Here is a 17,543-nt window from a genome sequence, read left to right as displayed (position 1 = left end):
AGGAACAAGACAAGGATGTCCACTCTCACCACTATTGTTCAACATAGTTTTGGAAGTCCTAGTTTCGGCAATCAGAGAAGAAAAAGAAATAAAAGGAATACAAATTGGAAAAGAAGAAGTAAGACTGTCACTGTTTGCAGATGACATGGTACTATACATAGAGAATCCTAAAGATGCCACCAGAAAACTACTAGAGCTAATCAATGAATTTGGTAAAGTTGCAGGATACAAAATTAACGCACAGAAATGTCTTGCATTCCTATACACTGACAACGAAAGATCAAAAAGAGAAATTAAGGAAACAATCCTATTCACCACTGCTACAAAAAGAATAAAATACCTAGGAATAAACCTACCTAAGGAGGTAAAAGACCTGTACTCAGAAAACTATAAGACACTGATGAAAGGAATTAAAGATGACACAAACAGATGGAGAGATATACCATGTTCTTGGATTGGAAGAATCAATATTGTGAAAATGACTATACTACCCAAAGCAATCTACAGATTCAATGCAATCCCTATCAAATTACCAATGGCATTTTTTTACAGAACTAGAACAAAAAATCTTAAAATTTGTATGGAGACACAAAAGACCCCGAATAGCCAAAGCAATCTTGAAAGAAAAAAAACCACAGCTGGTGGAATCAGACTCCCTGACTTCAGACTATACTACAAAGCTACAGTTATCAAGACAATATGGTACTGGCACAAAAACAGAAATATAGATTAATGCAACAGGATAGAAAGCCCAGAGATAAACCTATGCACCTATGGTCAACTAATCTATGACAAAGGAGGCAAGGATATACAATGGAGAAAAGACAGTCTCTTCAATAAGTGGTGCTGGGAAAACTGGACAGCTACACGTAAAAGAATGAATTTAGAACACTCTCTAACACCATACACAAAACTAACTCAAAATGGATTAAAGACCTAAATGTAAGACCGGACACCATAAAATTCTAGAGGAAAACATAGGCAGAACACTCTTTGACATAAATCACAGCAAGATCTTCTCTGACCCACTTCCTAGAGTAATGGAAATAAAAACAAAAATAAACAAAGGGGACCTAATGAAAAAAAGCTTTTGCACGGCAAAGGAAACTATAAACAAGATGAAAAGACAACTCTCAGAATGGGAGAAAATATTTGCAAACAAATCAACGGACAAAGGATTAATCTCCAAAATATATAAACAGCTCATGCAGATCCATATTAAAAAAACAAACAACCCAATCCAAAAATGGGTAGAAGGCCTAAAGAGTCATCTCTCCAGAGAAGACATACAGATGGCCAAGAGGCACATGAAAAGCTGCTCAACATCACAATTATTAGAGAGATGCAAATCAACACTACAATGAATTATCACCTCACACCAGTTAGAATGGGCATCATCAGAAAATCTACAAACAACAAATGCTGGAGAGGGCGTGGAGAAAAGGGAACCTTCTTGCACTGTTGGTGGGAATGTAAATTGATACAGCCACTATGGAGAACAGTATGGAGGTTCCTTAAAAAACTATAAATAGAACTACCATATGACCCAGGAATCCCACTACTGGGCATATGCCCTGAGAAAACCATAATTCAAAAAGACACATGCACCCCAATGTTCATTGCAGCACTATTTACAATAGCCAGGTCATGGAAGCAACCTAAATGCCCATCGACAGATGAATGGATAAAGAAGATGTGGTACATATATACAATGGAATATTACTCAGCCATAAAAAGGAATGAAATTGGGTCATTTTGTAGAGATGTGGATGGACCTAGAGACTGTCATACAGAGTGAAGTAAGTCAGAAATAGAAAAACAAATATTGTATATTAACGCATATATGTGGAATCTAGAAAAATGGTACAGAAGAACCAGTTTTTAAGGCTGAAATAGGGACACAGATGTAGAGAACAAACGTATGGACACCAAGGGGGGAAAGCAGGGAAGGGGGTGGTGGTGGTGGGATGAACTGGGAGATTGGGATTGACATATATACACTAATATGCGTAAAATAGTTAACTAATAAGAACCTTCTGTACAAAAAAATAAAATAAAATAAATTCCAAAAAAAAAAGAAATTTAGTTGAAGTTATCAGTGTAAAACTGGGTGTTATAATTTTAAGCTATTTCATGTGAGCCTCATGGTGACCACAAGGAAAAAACCTTTAGAGTTACACACACACACAAAATTTTTTTGCTATTTTATGTAAAATCATTTTATTATAATTATATCCTCTCCTTTAGTTTTTGTAGGTAACTGTATTGTATTTTTATTCAGTCCTCAACAAAGAACTCTGTTCTCAAAATTTTGCAGATACCATGGATGCTTGTATTTGATTTTGTTCTGTCACAATGCCACCAAGATCTTTGTTAGATGGCTGTCACTCTAGCTGAGTGGACAGCAGGTCTCCTTCCCTTTGCACAATCACAGTAGGTAGGCTTTGGGTTTGGTCAGCCAGTGGTGTTTGTAAACCACTTGTGAACTGAGGACTGGCCTGTCAGTCTCAGTGCTGGGTGATAGGGCTCCAGAGCAGGTAAGTTCTAGGGCTCTGGTTCTTGGTGTATGTTTGGACAGCTCATAAATGCAAACAAACATACTACTGTACCAAGTAGGGCATGAAGGAGTCAGAAGTGCCACTCCTGACATATTTGTCTTCACTTGTCTAGGATTTTCTTTTATGTGACAGGCGCCCCCTAGTGAATAGAGGGACTTAAGTTGGCCTCACTATAAAAGAGAGACTGGAGAAATACTCTCTGAAATGGTTTTAACAATTTCACACTGTACTAAACGAGATGCTGCGATTTCATGCATGTGAGTGGGAGAGAGGATGGGGATCTGTTCTCCATAGGAAGCATCCAGGACCTCACAATACAGAAGTAGTCATCAATTGTCTAGATGAAGCTCAAACTAATCTGAACCTTGCTAGACCACCAAAGTACATAAGTAGATTGTTGAACATTACCACTCTCCAAATACAGAGACTTGACTGGGTTTTTTTTTTTAATATAGCTAATAGCTTCTAGGATCAGACTGACACACATAAATTGCGGTTGAGACTTGAGAAACCATAATTTCAATCCAAAAAACTTTAATCTGATAAATATATTTGATAAATTACATTTTATTTTGTTAATTTCAAAAGTAGAGCATTTAATGAAGACTATGGTTGCTTGAGCGATACAATAAATCAGTTACTTTTAGTTATCTCTTCTTTCTCTAAAGTGTCTGTCACTTATAATCCTTGTTATGTTCTGAAAAAATATGTTATCATTTTGACATCATCATAAATACTTATTAATTATTATTTATAGCACTGGATTGGGTCCTCAAAAAGGAACCCCAAATAATTCTTATCCTCTAGGATGCTTCCAATATACAATAAAATCAAAGAACATATAACGGGTCAATTGGAAAAGAAATAAATCAAATAACTATGATAAAAGATAGTATTCAGATTATTTTAACAGTGTCAAAGAGCAAAAACAATTAACACTGCATTCAATGGCCTTTAAATATAGCATCCTAAATCAACAATTGGAGAAAAGGTTACACAAAAAGCAGGTGACATACTTAAATACCAAGTAGGTGAAAAGGTTATTGGACTATTCTCAAAGGTCTTGTTCAATGTCAGAAACTATCAAATTACGAACTGTATGTAGTTTTGCTCCTTTTCGGGGGTAAGATTATCTTGTAACCTCCCATCATCTTCTTACGATCTAAACAATTTTTAAAAATACTTCCCCCTCTTTCACCTAGATTGTCTTTTGTCTCCTGAGCAATTATCCTTTTAGATTCACCACAACTCCTTCAGGTCTAAGCGGACTTTTCTAATTGTAAGGCCTCTCTCTGCCCTCTCTCTTTTCCTCATGACCTCATTTAATTATTAGAACCTTATTTAACAATTAAATTGCTTTGACTACTCTCTGTATATTAAAAGGGCCTGCGGAACACATGCAAGCATTCATGCAAATTATTTGTTAACTTGCTAACGATTAGACCCCAAAGTCCATTCTCCATCACTGTAGCTGGGAAGACAAACATCCCTTTACTAATTTAGAGGGATAACTTCTGTATCTCCCTTGTCATGGTGACAAGTCTGTGCAGGTGGAGGTGAAGGAAACAGAACCCAAGGGAAATCGAAGTGAACGCCAGGTAAGGCCCAAAGCACGTCGCCTACCTCAGCCTTCCCCACAAAACGCCCATTCTTCCCTGTCCAGTTTCCTAAGGCGCATCCAGGGTGGATGCGAGGTCACGCGTGGGAAGGCGTCATACTCCTCCGCAGGGCCCCGATGGGAGAGGGAGGCGGGGAAGGGGAGCGGGGAGACCCGCGGGGGGAGGTGGCAAGGGGAGGCCGCGGTGCCCCGCTCCCCAGACCACGCGTAGAGGGTGAGGACGACAGATGGGGGGCGGCCAGCGCCTGCGCGGCCCCGGCCCCTGCAGGCCCCTCCCCGCCGCAGTATCCCTGCGCAAAGTCCCCGCGCGCGGCCACGTGACGCCGGCCGAGGAGATTGGAGCGGCGGCGGCGCGCGGCGGCAGACGGGTGCAGCACCCGGCGCTCACGGCAGCATCTGCTCCTCCTCCTCCTCCTCCTTTTCCTCCTCCTCCTTTTCCTCCTCCTCCTCCTCCTCCTTCTCCACCTCCTCCTCCACCTCCTCCTCCTTCTCCTCCCGGGAGCTTTGACGGTACCTTCTCCTCCGCCCGGCTCGTCGCCACCGCCGCCGTATCCCCGCCACCGCCGTATCCCCGCCACCGCCGTATCCCCGCCACCGCCGCCACCGCGGCGCCCCGACGAAGGGGAGAAGACGCAGCTGGGCCGCCGCCGTTAGAGGGGTCCCCAGCTGCCGCTCGCTCGGTCCGCCGTCGCCTCGGAGGTCGGTCCTCCCGCGGGGTCTCCGCTTCCTCCTCCCAACGCCGGCGCCCGCTCACCGCCGGGATGGGGCTCCTGGACTCGGAGCCGGGCAGCGTCCTGAACGTGGTGTCCACTGCGCTCAACGACACCGTGGAGTTCTACCGCTGGACCTTGTCCATCACAGGTAAAGCTCTCCATCCTCGCCTGGCCCCGCGGGAGACACCAGCCCCCGGCCTCGGAGCGCCCGGCCCGGCAGCGCCCCCGCCCCCTGCGGCTGTTGGGATGCTGCGGATCCGAGGAGGTGCCGGGCGCGGAGACCGCGCTAGGGCACTGGTTAATCTGATCCGAACGTTAAGTCTTCCCCCTCCCCTCGACGCTTGCCCGGTTTTCCTCGGAGCTTCCACCATCTCTCGTCAGGTTCTCGGATGCAGGAGCTGGCATTTCAGATGGAGCGTGTGCTGCTGAGAGCTCGGCGCAGGCCCGCCCCACCCTGTGGTCCCACATCTTCCGAGCTCTGACAGTTCTCTTTTGCACAGGGATCATTTTTAACATTTAGCAATATTCCGTCGGTGAGATGGCTCGGGAGGGCGGAGGGCCCAGTGGTCGCTGTCCTTTTGCTTCTTTTGGCCTCCTGGTTGCTTTGACACACCTGGTAATATTTTCTTGTCTAGCTCGTCCATCTAGAATATAATTTGGAATGAAAAGTCAAAAGCCATTGTTCGGCTCCTTGCACCTTGGAGGAGGTTAGTTTCCGAGGCTTTTTCAACAACAGATAGGCTTGAAGTGATTGTCTGTGATGGCTTTGCGCAGTGCAGTGCGGTCAGGGGGAGGGGGAAGGTTAAAACATCGGGAAAGAAGTAGGGAATCTTTAGGAAAGGGGGTCTCTACAGCAGCACCTAGAGGTTGTCCCAGAAGCCTACACGTATACAATTGTCTTAAATTGGCAAACTTTTCCCTTTCGGTGTTGCAGTTTGACAGGGATCGTTAGTTGGCTGAGCTAGGCAGCTTTTCTAACGGGAAGAGTTGTGCTGATATGTTATTTGTATATTTTACCATTTATTTTCTTCACTTACTTCGGTTACTTTTGGGTTTAAAGCATTTACAAGTTTTTGAAATAAACAATTAAGCTAACAGGATTTTAGAAATGATCTTATGTTGTGCCGTTTCCAGTCCTTTTGCAGTATTGCCCTGCATCCCAGCGGCGCAGGAGGTTAACATTACATGTTGGGGCTGTGCCTCCCTTCCCAAGGAATGGAAATATATTCCTATAGTTTGGTGTTCGTTGTTAGAGTCAATGGGACAGTGGTTACAGCATGAACACAGTACAATACATGGGATATATGTCGTGGAAAGAAACGTGTGCTGGAATTATTTATGTGTGAGACAAAATGATTCTTTGGCATTGATATGGCTTTAACTTCTTTAGCAAAGTGTATTCTTTTTCAGAAGATCTCAAGTTTGACACTGAGAAATAAGCTACTTATTTAGCTGTTGCACTTGAAGATGGTTAAAAAGCACTTTTTAATGGAGTCGTTCCTTTTTAAGTCTCTCTTCTATGTAGTGTACACTGAGGTTATGCTGCTGTACCTACAAAAACTGGGAAAGATGTATCCTTCCCTTAGTCTCTGTGATTTTGGTTATTTAAACATTGCATCAGGGTTTCCCACTACACAGTTGTACAGAGCTGAACATCAGGCAAGCTCTTTGGCAGATAATTGCACTTTGCATACTTCAGAGTTCAGGCCTCGTCAAGGTCCTCCAATCTCCATATAGCCAGCCACACCCAGGAGTTCTCATTCCTGTCTGTCTTCCCTTCCTACCTCAGAGCTTTCCCACCTCTGGAGTCGCAGAGCAATTGATGGCAAAGGTAGAATATGCCTTTCTGTGATGGTTAATTCCTTCCTAATGATGCTTGTATAAAAAAAATCACAAATGAAATGGGAAGCTTTGTGCACTTGCCTCATGTGAAAGCTTTCCACGAGCCTGTGAAGGGCCAATAATATAATATTGAGGGCCAGGCCGGAGTAGTGAGAGTAGCCACTCGAACGAAGTGACCTCTCACTAGCAGATCAGAGGGAAGGTATTCACCCATGCTCTGGCTATCCACTTACGAAACCTGAGACTGCTTTCTTGCTTTCTGTAATGAGCTACCTAGTATAGGTAGATGGTATTTCTTAGCCAACTTAGAGGCTTAGTGGGTTCTACCTTGCTGCTGTGTAAGAGGGATATTTCAGACTGAGGCAGAATAGGTCTGCCCCATTTCCTTTCACCCTCTCACCACCACCCCCCCTTCTTCTGTGCTCTCCTGTCTTTGATTCATTCGCACTACTCTGATTCCAAGAGGATCTCCTTGCTATAGTTTCATGAAAATCTGGGTGAAGGAGTTTCAAAGTAGAAAAATAGCTTATGAGATGAGGCTGAAGAAGAAGTTGATGAGTCAGAGGGGAACATAAAAGTGGGCAGAGAAAGATGGTGTTGAGAAATAGCGATGAGTATGGTGAAAGAATGCAGATCATTCAGGGAGAGAAAGAAATGAGCAAGGCTCTGTGCCCTTGAGTGCTTTCATCCTCACACTGTAGTTGTGTGCTTCTTTGTTTCTGTTTTATCAGTTCATTAAATACTTTTCTCTACTGAGGTTTCTGCCTAAGTGTAAAGGTTTCTGCCTAACTCTATCTACTTTGGACTTGCAGAACAGGAATAGTTACACATTTGTAGAGTACATTTGATGAGCCCAAAGATTTTTGCCCTAGGGCAGTTTCTGCAAAAATACCATTTTGCGCTGTTATATCAAATGGTGGTATTTTTTAAAATAAATTTATTTATTTATCTTTTTTTTTTTTTTTTTTGGCTGCATTGGGTCTTCGTTGCTGCACACAGGCTTTCTCTAGTTGCGGTGAACGGGGGCTGGTGGCTTCTCTTGTTGCAGATCACGGGCTCTAGGCTCGCGGGCTTCAGTAGTTGTGGCACATGGGCTCAGTAGTTGTGGCTCACGGGCTCTAGAGCACAGGCTCAGTAGTTGTGGCACACAGGCTTAGTTGCTCCGTGGCATGTGGGATCTTCCTGGACCAGGGCTCAAACCCATGTCCCCTGCATTGGCAGACAGACTCTCAACCACTGCAGCACCAGGGAAGTCCCCCAAATGGTGGTATTTAATAAAACACATCCAAAGCAATGTATAAAAATTGGGCTTTTCAAAGACACATATCTAGCAAATACAGAATATGTCCCATAGTGTATGAGCACAGAAAGTATTACTTTAACTACATCATTAACACTTTATACATTGGAGTCAAAACTTTGAAAGAGCTGTACTTTTAGAAAACCAGCAAAAATAAATTTTCCCTTCTCTATATTATATTTTTAGATATTTTGAACAAGTAAGTGAGTCTTGGTTTATAATATATAGGAAAATATAGACTGGTATAGAACATTTTTATACCAGTTGGTGGCATGAGAGTAGGTACTCTGATGTCATTGTGTTTTTTCCTTCTATTTTTTTCACTTCATGAGTACATTAAAATTATTAGGACTGGGATCCTAGGCTCAAAGTGTACATCTAATCAAGAAGAATTGTATGTAACATTTGAAAACCAATGAGTCTTAATATCCCCAACTTATAAATACCCAATTGTACCCTAATTGTACCTTATATTTTCCGTTGCATTTATTATTTTAATAAATACGTATTAGTACCATTTTGCGTAACTGACATGAACATAGAAACATCCTAGAAAGTTAACAGCCAGCATGCCCACAATAAGGCCAGATGTCTCTTGAGTTACCGTATTTCTTTTTGACCACATTTTTTGTTTTTTTTTTTACTTTAAACTTTTTATTTTATGTTGGAGTATAGTTGATTAACAACGTTGTGATAGTTTCAGGTGTACAGCAAAGTGATTCAGTTATACATATACATGTATTTATTCTTTTTCCAATTATTTTCCCATTTAGGTTGTTACATAACACTGAGCAGAGTTCCCTGTGCTGTACAGTAGGTCCTTGTCGGTTATCTATTTTAAATATAGCAGTGTGTACATTGACCACATGTTTTTAAACAGCCATTGTTCTTGGAGCATGTTTGTACATGCATGTGTGTTTGGTGGGGGACTTTGACACTGCTCTCTGTTCACAAATATAGCACCCTATACTTGGGTGAAAAATGAGTGTCTACTTGGGAGTTGAAGTTAGAGCGTGAAAGGCCAGTCTAGCTGGCCTTACCCTCACTTTGGAGGGGCAGAAGGGAGAAGGGGATGAGTGGTTCAGGAGGAGGGAGGACTCCTGTGGGATGATGATGAAATTCAGAAGCTAGGCTTGCATAATCTTTCCTTCTTACTTCATCACCTGCCATGTGCAGGCACAGTTCTGGGCTCTGGGGAGAGAATGAGGACACTCGGTCACTGCCCCATGCAGCTTACGGCCATTCCACCTTCCTTGGCATCATGGTCTGAAGGCAGTGTGATCAGAGTCAGAGTCAGGCCTAGTTGGGGCCTAGGGAAGGTCAGGAGATTACTTCTCTACTCTCCTCATCTCCACTTCTACTTGCACCGTAGTCTTGAGTCATGAGAGGAATGTACAGGCTCTGCCTTTAGAGTATTTTAGCTGTTTCACCACGTGAAGTTGATGTGGATACTGTTGGGGAGAGTATTTGAAAGGTCAACTAAGGAAAGGGGTGTCAAAACTAAAAACCCATGGAAACTGGGAATGAGTTTAAGGGCCAGTGAGTCAGCCTGGCGTGCTGAAACTGGGGGCCCGTGGGAGGGGATGTTTAACTCAGCTCAGATAGGTAGGGTCTGTCCCACAGATTGCTGGGCCCCAGAGGAGCATGGGTCTTTAATATCGTCTATTATAGTTACGTTGGTTTTGTTATTTGTCACAGTTAATGTAGAGTTTTTTATCTACGTTATTATCTAAAACAGGTTTTTTGTTTGGCCTAGCCTGGAAACTCACTTACCATTTTCAATGTTTCTTTGAGAAAAGACATTCTAAGTTCTAGGCAGTTAATTAAAGACAAATATGTGGAACGTGTCCACCTTCTAATGTGGGATCTCCCTTAGGCAGCATTTTCAATGAGGTCCTGGTCTTATCCTTCTTTCATAACCTCCCTGAAGCCTCTAGGAGGTCCATGCCATTTTAGGCTTGTTTGTTTGTTTGTTTGATTCTTGTTGCTTTTTCCCTCACCAGTGGTTTTTGGTGGCAGACTCCTGGATTCTAATGTCTCATGCTCTCGTCCATTCCCCAGCAGCATGTAGCAAAGCATCCAGTCACAGATGGAATTCCAGGAGGGGAAAACAGTGCAAATTCTAAAACTGGTGTCAGGACACCGTTTTATACAGTTAGATTCTTTGGCTTAGGGAAACAAGGTTTTAAGAATTATGTAGATAGTTATTATCAGACAGTGCTTTTGTGATCTTAAGTGCCACAAAGAAATTGGTCATCCTTTTAAAATTCAATGTTTTATTTTTTTCTTGTCATATGATAATGTCATTAGTGAATGATTTAATATTATTAACATAAGTATTATTTTACATTTATTGAGTCACTTATTATTTTGAATTAGACATGTATTAGCACATACAGAAGAGTTGGGTAACAATCTGTCTTTTCTCATGCTACATGGCTCTTTTTTCTTTTTCATTATCAGGACGTTTTTCAGTTAAGGTGCTGTTGTTTTATTTTCCCTTAGAATGAGAATGTATTAGAATATATATTTAAAAAATCATATGGGTTTTGACTTTTAGAAAAGAGAAGGGAGGAAGAAATACATGGTCTTTCAAAACCAGTTTCCAGCTCTCCTTTCTAACTTGGTCAGTCAGCACTTCCCTGCCCACAGACGTGCAGCTCTAGCCAACTTGGATAACTCACCCTTGAGTAAAACGTGTGCACGTCTGCCTTGATGTCCCTTATCACACCGCCCTTGCCTTTACTGCCCTTTCCCCTGGCTCCTGCCCCACATGTCCTTCACCAAGACCCGCCCGACTCAGCCTCCCTCCCACGCGGAGCCTTTCTCGGTCGTGGTACCCGGAGCAGCTCGTTGCTCCGTCAGATCCCATCATCCTAAACCGTTGCTCGTGTACATCCTTGTGCTGTTACTTCTGGGACTCTGTTGTCTTGTACTGTTTTAACCTTCATTATTATTTATTTATCTTTTCACTTTGTATTTTTCTCCCCAACACTAGGAAGTGCCCATACATTTGTTGATTTGATAACAACCCTCTTAATCCAGTATAATTTCAAATAGTGATATATTCTGGTGGCTAAATACTAATAAGGTTTTGGGCTACACTAAATTACAGAGAGTTTTAAAAATGATCTTTATCATTTTTAAAGGTAGTCATAAATTCAATTGATGTTGACTAAATTTAATGAAGGAATCAAACCATTAAATCACTTAGCACAAAATACTTTCAAGAGATATAAAATCAGATGTAATTCTTCCTCTCTCTTCATCGTCTGTGCAGAAGCCTTGTGGTGTGTGTGGGAGTGAGGAGGGCAGCGTGGTGTAGGCAATGGAAAGGATCCTGGACTGGTGTTTAGATGACGGGGGCTTTAGTCCCAGATCTGCCGCTAATTAGCCGTGAGAGTTTGGAGCCGTCCCTTTGCTTTTCGAACTCAACTTTTTTCATCTCTTAATTGAGTTGAATTAGGTAATCTCTAAGGTCTCATCCGGCTCTTAAATTCTGGATATAGATGGAACTTTAAAAAATTCTTGAAATAGGTAAAGCAATTTCAAACAAACATATATTGATAAGTAATTGAAAACCCTCATTCTATGCAACAATACGAATCTTTTCCAACAAGACTATTAGTGCTGCCCAAGTAGTGAAAATAACAGATTCATTCATTCATTCATTCCTTTTTACTTTCTCTTATCTGCTCCACAGGAAATAGTTAAAGGAATAGAAAAACAAAGGGATACAGATATTTAAGCACCTGTTTTGACATAGCCCTGTGCTTGTTGCTATAATTCTGTACCCATTTAATGGTCTACATATTCCTTGAACAACCCAGAGTTAACTATTTTGTCAAAAATAATAATAACATTAGAGAATAAGTTTATTATTCTGCAGGTGGTTTCATGGTCTTGGGCATGGTCAAGGGCAAATTATCACATGGTGAAGGGCAAATTATTACATTTTTACATGGTCTTGGGCAAATTATTCCTGATTCTTTGGGGCTCATATTTCTACCTGTACAATTAGAAGGTTTGAGACTACATGTTCTCTTAAGGCCATTTTATTGAATCCTTGTAATAGCTCCTAAAACAATGGCTTAGATAGTCTAAACTTAATCTTACTTCATATTTTTTTTCTATAGAACATAAAAATTTTATCATACATTATTACAAAAGATTTTTCAGTTATAGACACTTTATCTTTGAGCATTTCTAACTTAAATTTGGAAGTATGGCTTAAAACTTTTGCAAAATTGCTACAAATATGTAGGCGTTGGCATATGGGGAAAACAAAAGAATTAAACGGTTTTGGTGTAAGTATGTTCCTTAACTAAAGTGGTAATTTTAAAAAATCTTACTTTTGTCATTTATTTTTCTCCATGGAATATTGTCATTCTTAAACAAATACCTCAATATAATATTTTATTTGTGGTCACATTTAATTAGAATATGTCTTGGAATTTCAAAGGCAAGTGCATTAATCCACTGAAGGAATCAGTTACTCACTGTTAAGTGTGATTGCATAAAGGCATTTGTGATTTTGAACTAGAGTGTTTGAAGCAGTATGTTCCTCTGTTTTCATTTTATTTGTTTATCAAATAAAACTTAGGCACAGATATGTATTGTTAAAGAATTTCATGTATTTGCACACCTGTGTTCATAACAGCACTATTCACAGTAGCCAAGAGATGGAAGCAACCCAGATATCCACTGAAGGATGAGTGGATGAACAAAATGTGATATATACATACAGTGGGATATTATTCAGCCTTAAAAAGGAAGGAAAGTCTGACGCAAGCTACAACATGGATGAATCTTGAGGACATTATGCTAAGTGAAATAAGCCCGTCACAAAGAGACGAATACTGGTGATTCCACTTATATGAGGTCTCTACAGTAGTCAAATTCATAGAAGCAGTGTGGTGCGGTGGTTGCCGGGGGCTGGGGAGAGGGGGAGATAGGGAGTTGTTTAATGTTTAACCGGGCTTCAGTTTTGCAAGATGAGAAAGCTGCGGAGGTTGGTCGCACAACAGTGTGAATATAAGTAACACTAATGAAGTAACACTAATGAAATGTACACTGAAAAATGATTGAGACGGTAAAGTTCATGTGTTTTTTACTACGACTAAAAAAAAAAAAGGAATTTCATATGTTATACAATTAATATAGCACCTCTAGAAATAATCTTTCTTCGGTGTTCAGTGCCGAGACAGTTGATTCTTTTATTTTATTTTTTCAGCTTATTGTAGAATGGCTTTCTTTGTAGAGTATGCATAGCTGTTGCTTAAAAAAAAAGTACCCACATGGCTAGACAGTAGCAAAGAACAAGGAGGGCAACCTTGGCTTTGTATTTTGTTTTACAGTATTACCAAGAACCTCACACGTCGGGGAATAGGCCTGGCAGGCAGTGATATTTCCATGAGTTTAGAAGTTAAACAACTTGCAGATGACAGTGTCGTGGAAATGGGTCGAAAGAGGTTGTTTCCTCTCTTCGCCCAGTGCTCTCGTCTTCCATGATGCTCACCCAGCAGGAGAGCGGCGTCCTCTGACCTGTGTGCCTTCTCTTATTTTACCTTCCTTTATACTGCTTTCTTATGGACATAGTATTTAGAATACTAAATCTGAGCAAAGTCATAATACCACCAGAGGTAATCTAAAGGAAAGCATCTGAAATGCTTAATGGTGCTGTAAGTGCTGTCATATGAGACTAAATTAAAAAGTGATATTTATTTATATAAATGTATACATAGCTAAATAAATATATATAAACATAAATATTTATATATTTATAAATATATATATAATATATACATTTATATAAATATATTTATGTATATGTAGTTATATATACATGTATTTATAAATAAATATACATAGATAAGTATATATACATAAATGTGTATATATGAATATACATCTAAATGTATATATAACTAAATAAATATATATAAATATATAAATATTTATAATATTTATAAATAAATATATACATATAATATATACACTTATTTATATAAGGGTATAAATGTTTTTATACATTTATACAAATATATTTATTTATATGTATTTATATATAAATGTATTTATATATAAATAAATATACATAAATATGTATATATATATGTGTGTGTGTGTGTGTGTGTGTGTGTGTATATGAATATATATCTAAAATATAAAGAGTGGTAATTAGCCTGAGAAGGTGAAGTTGACTTCCATATTATGGACTAGCTAGGACCGTAAGAAAAGTATATTCAAAGGGAATTATGAAAGTGTTTGCCAAATTTCATAATGCAGCAACTGGAAACTACTGTTAATTGGTGAAGAGGAATTAATTAAGAATTGACCATGGATCGCTAATAGAACTGTGAGCAAAGAAGGTCTCGGCTCAAGTGCCCATTAAAACACACATCCATCGTCCAGTAGTTTCTCAATCTTTTTTTGTTAAGGGGAATCACCATTTCAGTTTTCTCAAAGCCTTGAGAACGTTGGCAGCACTAAAGGTGATGTTTGGGCTTTGACCTCTCCGATTAGCACAGGGAGGGTGTTTTATGACTGCTTTTTCTCAGAAGCCCAGCAAAATGTGAAAATGGGGTGAGAAGGAAACACCTTATCTGCATTCTTTCTGGCTTGGCTTCCCGTATACAAGGCATCATTCTTCTATATCATATATATATATATATATATATATATATATATATATATGTTTAAGCCTATTTCTTCATCATAGAGTTGTTAAATAATACCTATCTTATAGGCGTGCTGTGAACATTAAATAACATAAGGTGTACAGAATGCATATTACAACATTTTATAGTCCGTAATGATCCTATACTGGAATCATTACATCCAGCAAATACTGTTTTATTACTCAGTCATCACAGTGAACATTGATTGAATGCTTTACTGTGTGCCAGGCTCTGTGTCCAGTGCTTGGTTTGTGTTGTTACATTTTATCCTCCTACTCCTTTGGGCTCGGTATTGTTACCGTCCCTATTTTCTAAGCGGGTAAACTGACCAGACCTTATTCCATCTAGGACTAACCCTCCCAGATGAAACCTCAGAGTAATCGGTCTTCAGGTCACATCACACATTGATTCACTCACCTCATCCATGTTATTGGCTTTTCTCCTTTGAAGCTTCTGGATCTGTCCCTATTTATCTGCAGCCTATGGGAAATTTGATAATTTCTCTCACTTTCTACCTTTATTGTGTTCTCTGTTCAGGTGAACTTCGAATCAAAATTCTTTTTTTTTTTCTGCTTTTTAACTCCTTTCTCCATTCTTTCAGGCTCTTGGGTGAGTATTATACAGCTGAGTTCATGAAACTATGTGCTGGCCATTTGCTTCCTTAGACCCCGCAACTCACCCTGGCCTTACTGGTGATGACCTCTGCTCCCTTCTGTCTGCCCATCGCACTCTGACCTTCGGTCTTTTTTAGCTCAGCCTCTGCCTGGTTTACATCTGAATTCTGCAAGAGCTGCCCTTTCCTTCCATTCATCCAGGTGTTCTTCCAAACTCAAACCAGCATCCTCTTCCCTGAGCACACGGGGGGTTAAAGCAGACAGACGTTCCCCCGGTTCATCACCCTGACTCAGTAGGAAACTCATCCCTCAGTCCTCCAACAGCTTCAGAATGTTTTATTTCTACAGCAAGTCTTAGATGGTTACCTGTCCCCTTGTATCCAGTTGTGTGAAGACCTTTCTCCTCTGCTTCTGCCTTTGTCACCTCACTGATACCCCAGCTCTCCCTTGGCTTGGAGAATATATTAAGCATCACATTTTCGACTAGGACCTAGAAGAGACCTCACAGTGGTATTTAGTTTATCCTTGTCACAGAGATAAGATCTTTCTCAGACTCTTCTTGACAACAGTAATCTACGTTTTTCATTAAAAATTTCTTTTCACAAATGTTCGAAGGCATTGTTATAAAGATACATCAAGGAATAAGGGCTGTAGCCCCGGCCCTCATGATATTTATAATAAATGGAGGACGACATTGACTACCTCCTTCAGAAAAAGACTACAGTTTCTCTTTGGGGTGCTTTTAGTGTACAGCGTGACATGGAATCACTGTTATTTTTGCATAGTCAGTAGAGGCAAATGGATTTATAACAATATCACCTGAATGTTAGTGATTAGCTGCCAGGTGTTAAAAAAACATGGAGTTGATTTGCAACTGTTGGTTCTAACTTATTAAGGAGGGGTGACTAGTTATAGAGAATAATGTATAGTATATACTTCTTGATGTCTTGACTGTACTCCCGAAGCTACTCCATGTCTCTAGTTGGTTGTTGGATTTGTGTTTTTCTTTTGTTTATGGGAGGTTAAATAGAGGTAGATGTTGTTAGAAAAAAAGAAGTGGCTGATTTATTCAGGTAGGCTCTAGGAACAAATAAATCAAACTTACATGACTTGATTATATATTATATAAAGTAGGCCCACACCTCTGAGTAGGCTAGAGCAGTTCTTTTTAGACTTCAATGTGTTAATCACCTGGGAATCTAATTAAAATACAGCTCTGGCTTAATAAGTCTGGAGTGGGGCCTGAGATTCTGCATTTCCAGTAAGCTTCCAAGAGGTGCTTTTCCGTTGTTGCAGGGACCACACTTTGAATAGCAGGAGAATGGAGTTTTCTTAATGTTTTGGGTAATCTGCTACTATGAACTACGATGGAAAAAGAAGAATTTTTAAATATTCTTAAGCTACTGATTTTAAAATTTACTTAAGAGAATCCTAGTTATTTATTTATTTATTATTTATTTACCCCAGCAGGGACTTTGCATTTCTTTTAGAACGATATTGATCAATAACTCTTGCTCATTTTCCCGGAATGAAAAGGGCGGTTTAGAAATGTCTTGAATGTCGAGAATGTATACACGTGTGAAGCTCACCGTGCTGTGCAGTGGAGATTGGTACAACATTGTACATCGACTCTACTTCAGTAAAAAAAAAAAAAGAAGAAGAAGAAGAAATGTCTTGCATCGCTACGCTCACAGTAGCAGTAGCCACATAACAGCATCTATTTTCTAGACACTTGGTGGCCTCCATTGCGCTCGGCCTCAGCCATTTGCTGGGTGCAGCCACTCTGGGAGCCTTTGTAGCTGTGCAGTTAGCACATGCAACCCCTGTCCCGCCTGGTGTGGGACACACTTAAGCAGACAGTGACAGCACAGTTGCATGGTATATAGAGACAATCACAGTGTGCTTTAAAAGTTTCAAAAGAAATCCATATCTAATACTTTCAAGCGTGCAAAAAGGGTTCGTGTTGGAGAGGCTTCCTACAGAGGGTTTTTTCGTTGGAAGCTCAAAGCAGCTCTGTGATTTGGGGAATCTTATCATCACCCCCCCCATTTTATTAATACATAGGAGGAAACTGTGGCTCAGAGAGTTTCAGGTTCATAGGTGTCATGGGGCAGGAAATGACCGACAGAGCTGGAATCCAGCTGTTCTTCATTCCGGTCTTGTCTCTTGCCCTGTGCCACACTCCCTCTGCCTCGTGTGACTCCCCAGGTCATCACCC

The 17,543-nt window shown here is 40.4% G+C and overlaps 1 protein-coding gene across 1 annotated transcript in view; it reads left to right on the top strand.

Moving 5' to 3' along the window:
* Window positions 1–4,528: 4,528 nt before the first annotated feature.
* The window catches only part of ELOVL4 (ELOVL fatty acid elongase 4), a 30,992-nt gene continuing 17,977 nt past the window's right edge, over window positions 4,529–17,543 (top strand). The window contains exon 1 of the mRNA XM_061207296.1: window positions 4,529–5,037. Within this exon, the coding sequence (XP_061063279.1) occupies window positions 4,938–5,037 (100 nt within the window). The 5' untranslated portion in view covers window positions 4,529–4,937. The remainder of the gene's footprint in view (window positions 5,038–17,543) is intronic.

The sequence above is a fragment of the Eubalaena glacialis genome, chromosome 12, assembly GCF_028564815.1.
Source record: "Eubalaena glacialis isolate mEubGla1 chromosome 12, mEubGla1.1.hap2.+ XY, whole genome shotgun sequence".
Taxonomy (NCBI): Eukaryota; Metazoa; Chordata; class Mammalia; order Artiodactyla; family Balaenidae; genus Eubalaena; species Eubalaena glacialis.
Note: the sequence above shows the minus strand (reverse complement) of the source record. Positions and strands in the feature narration are given on the sequence as shown.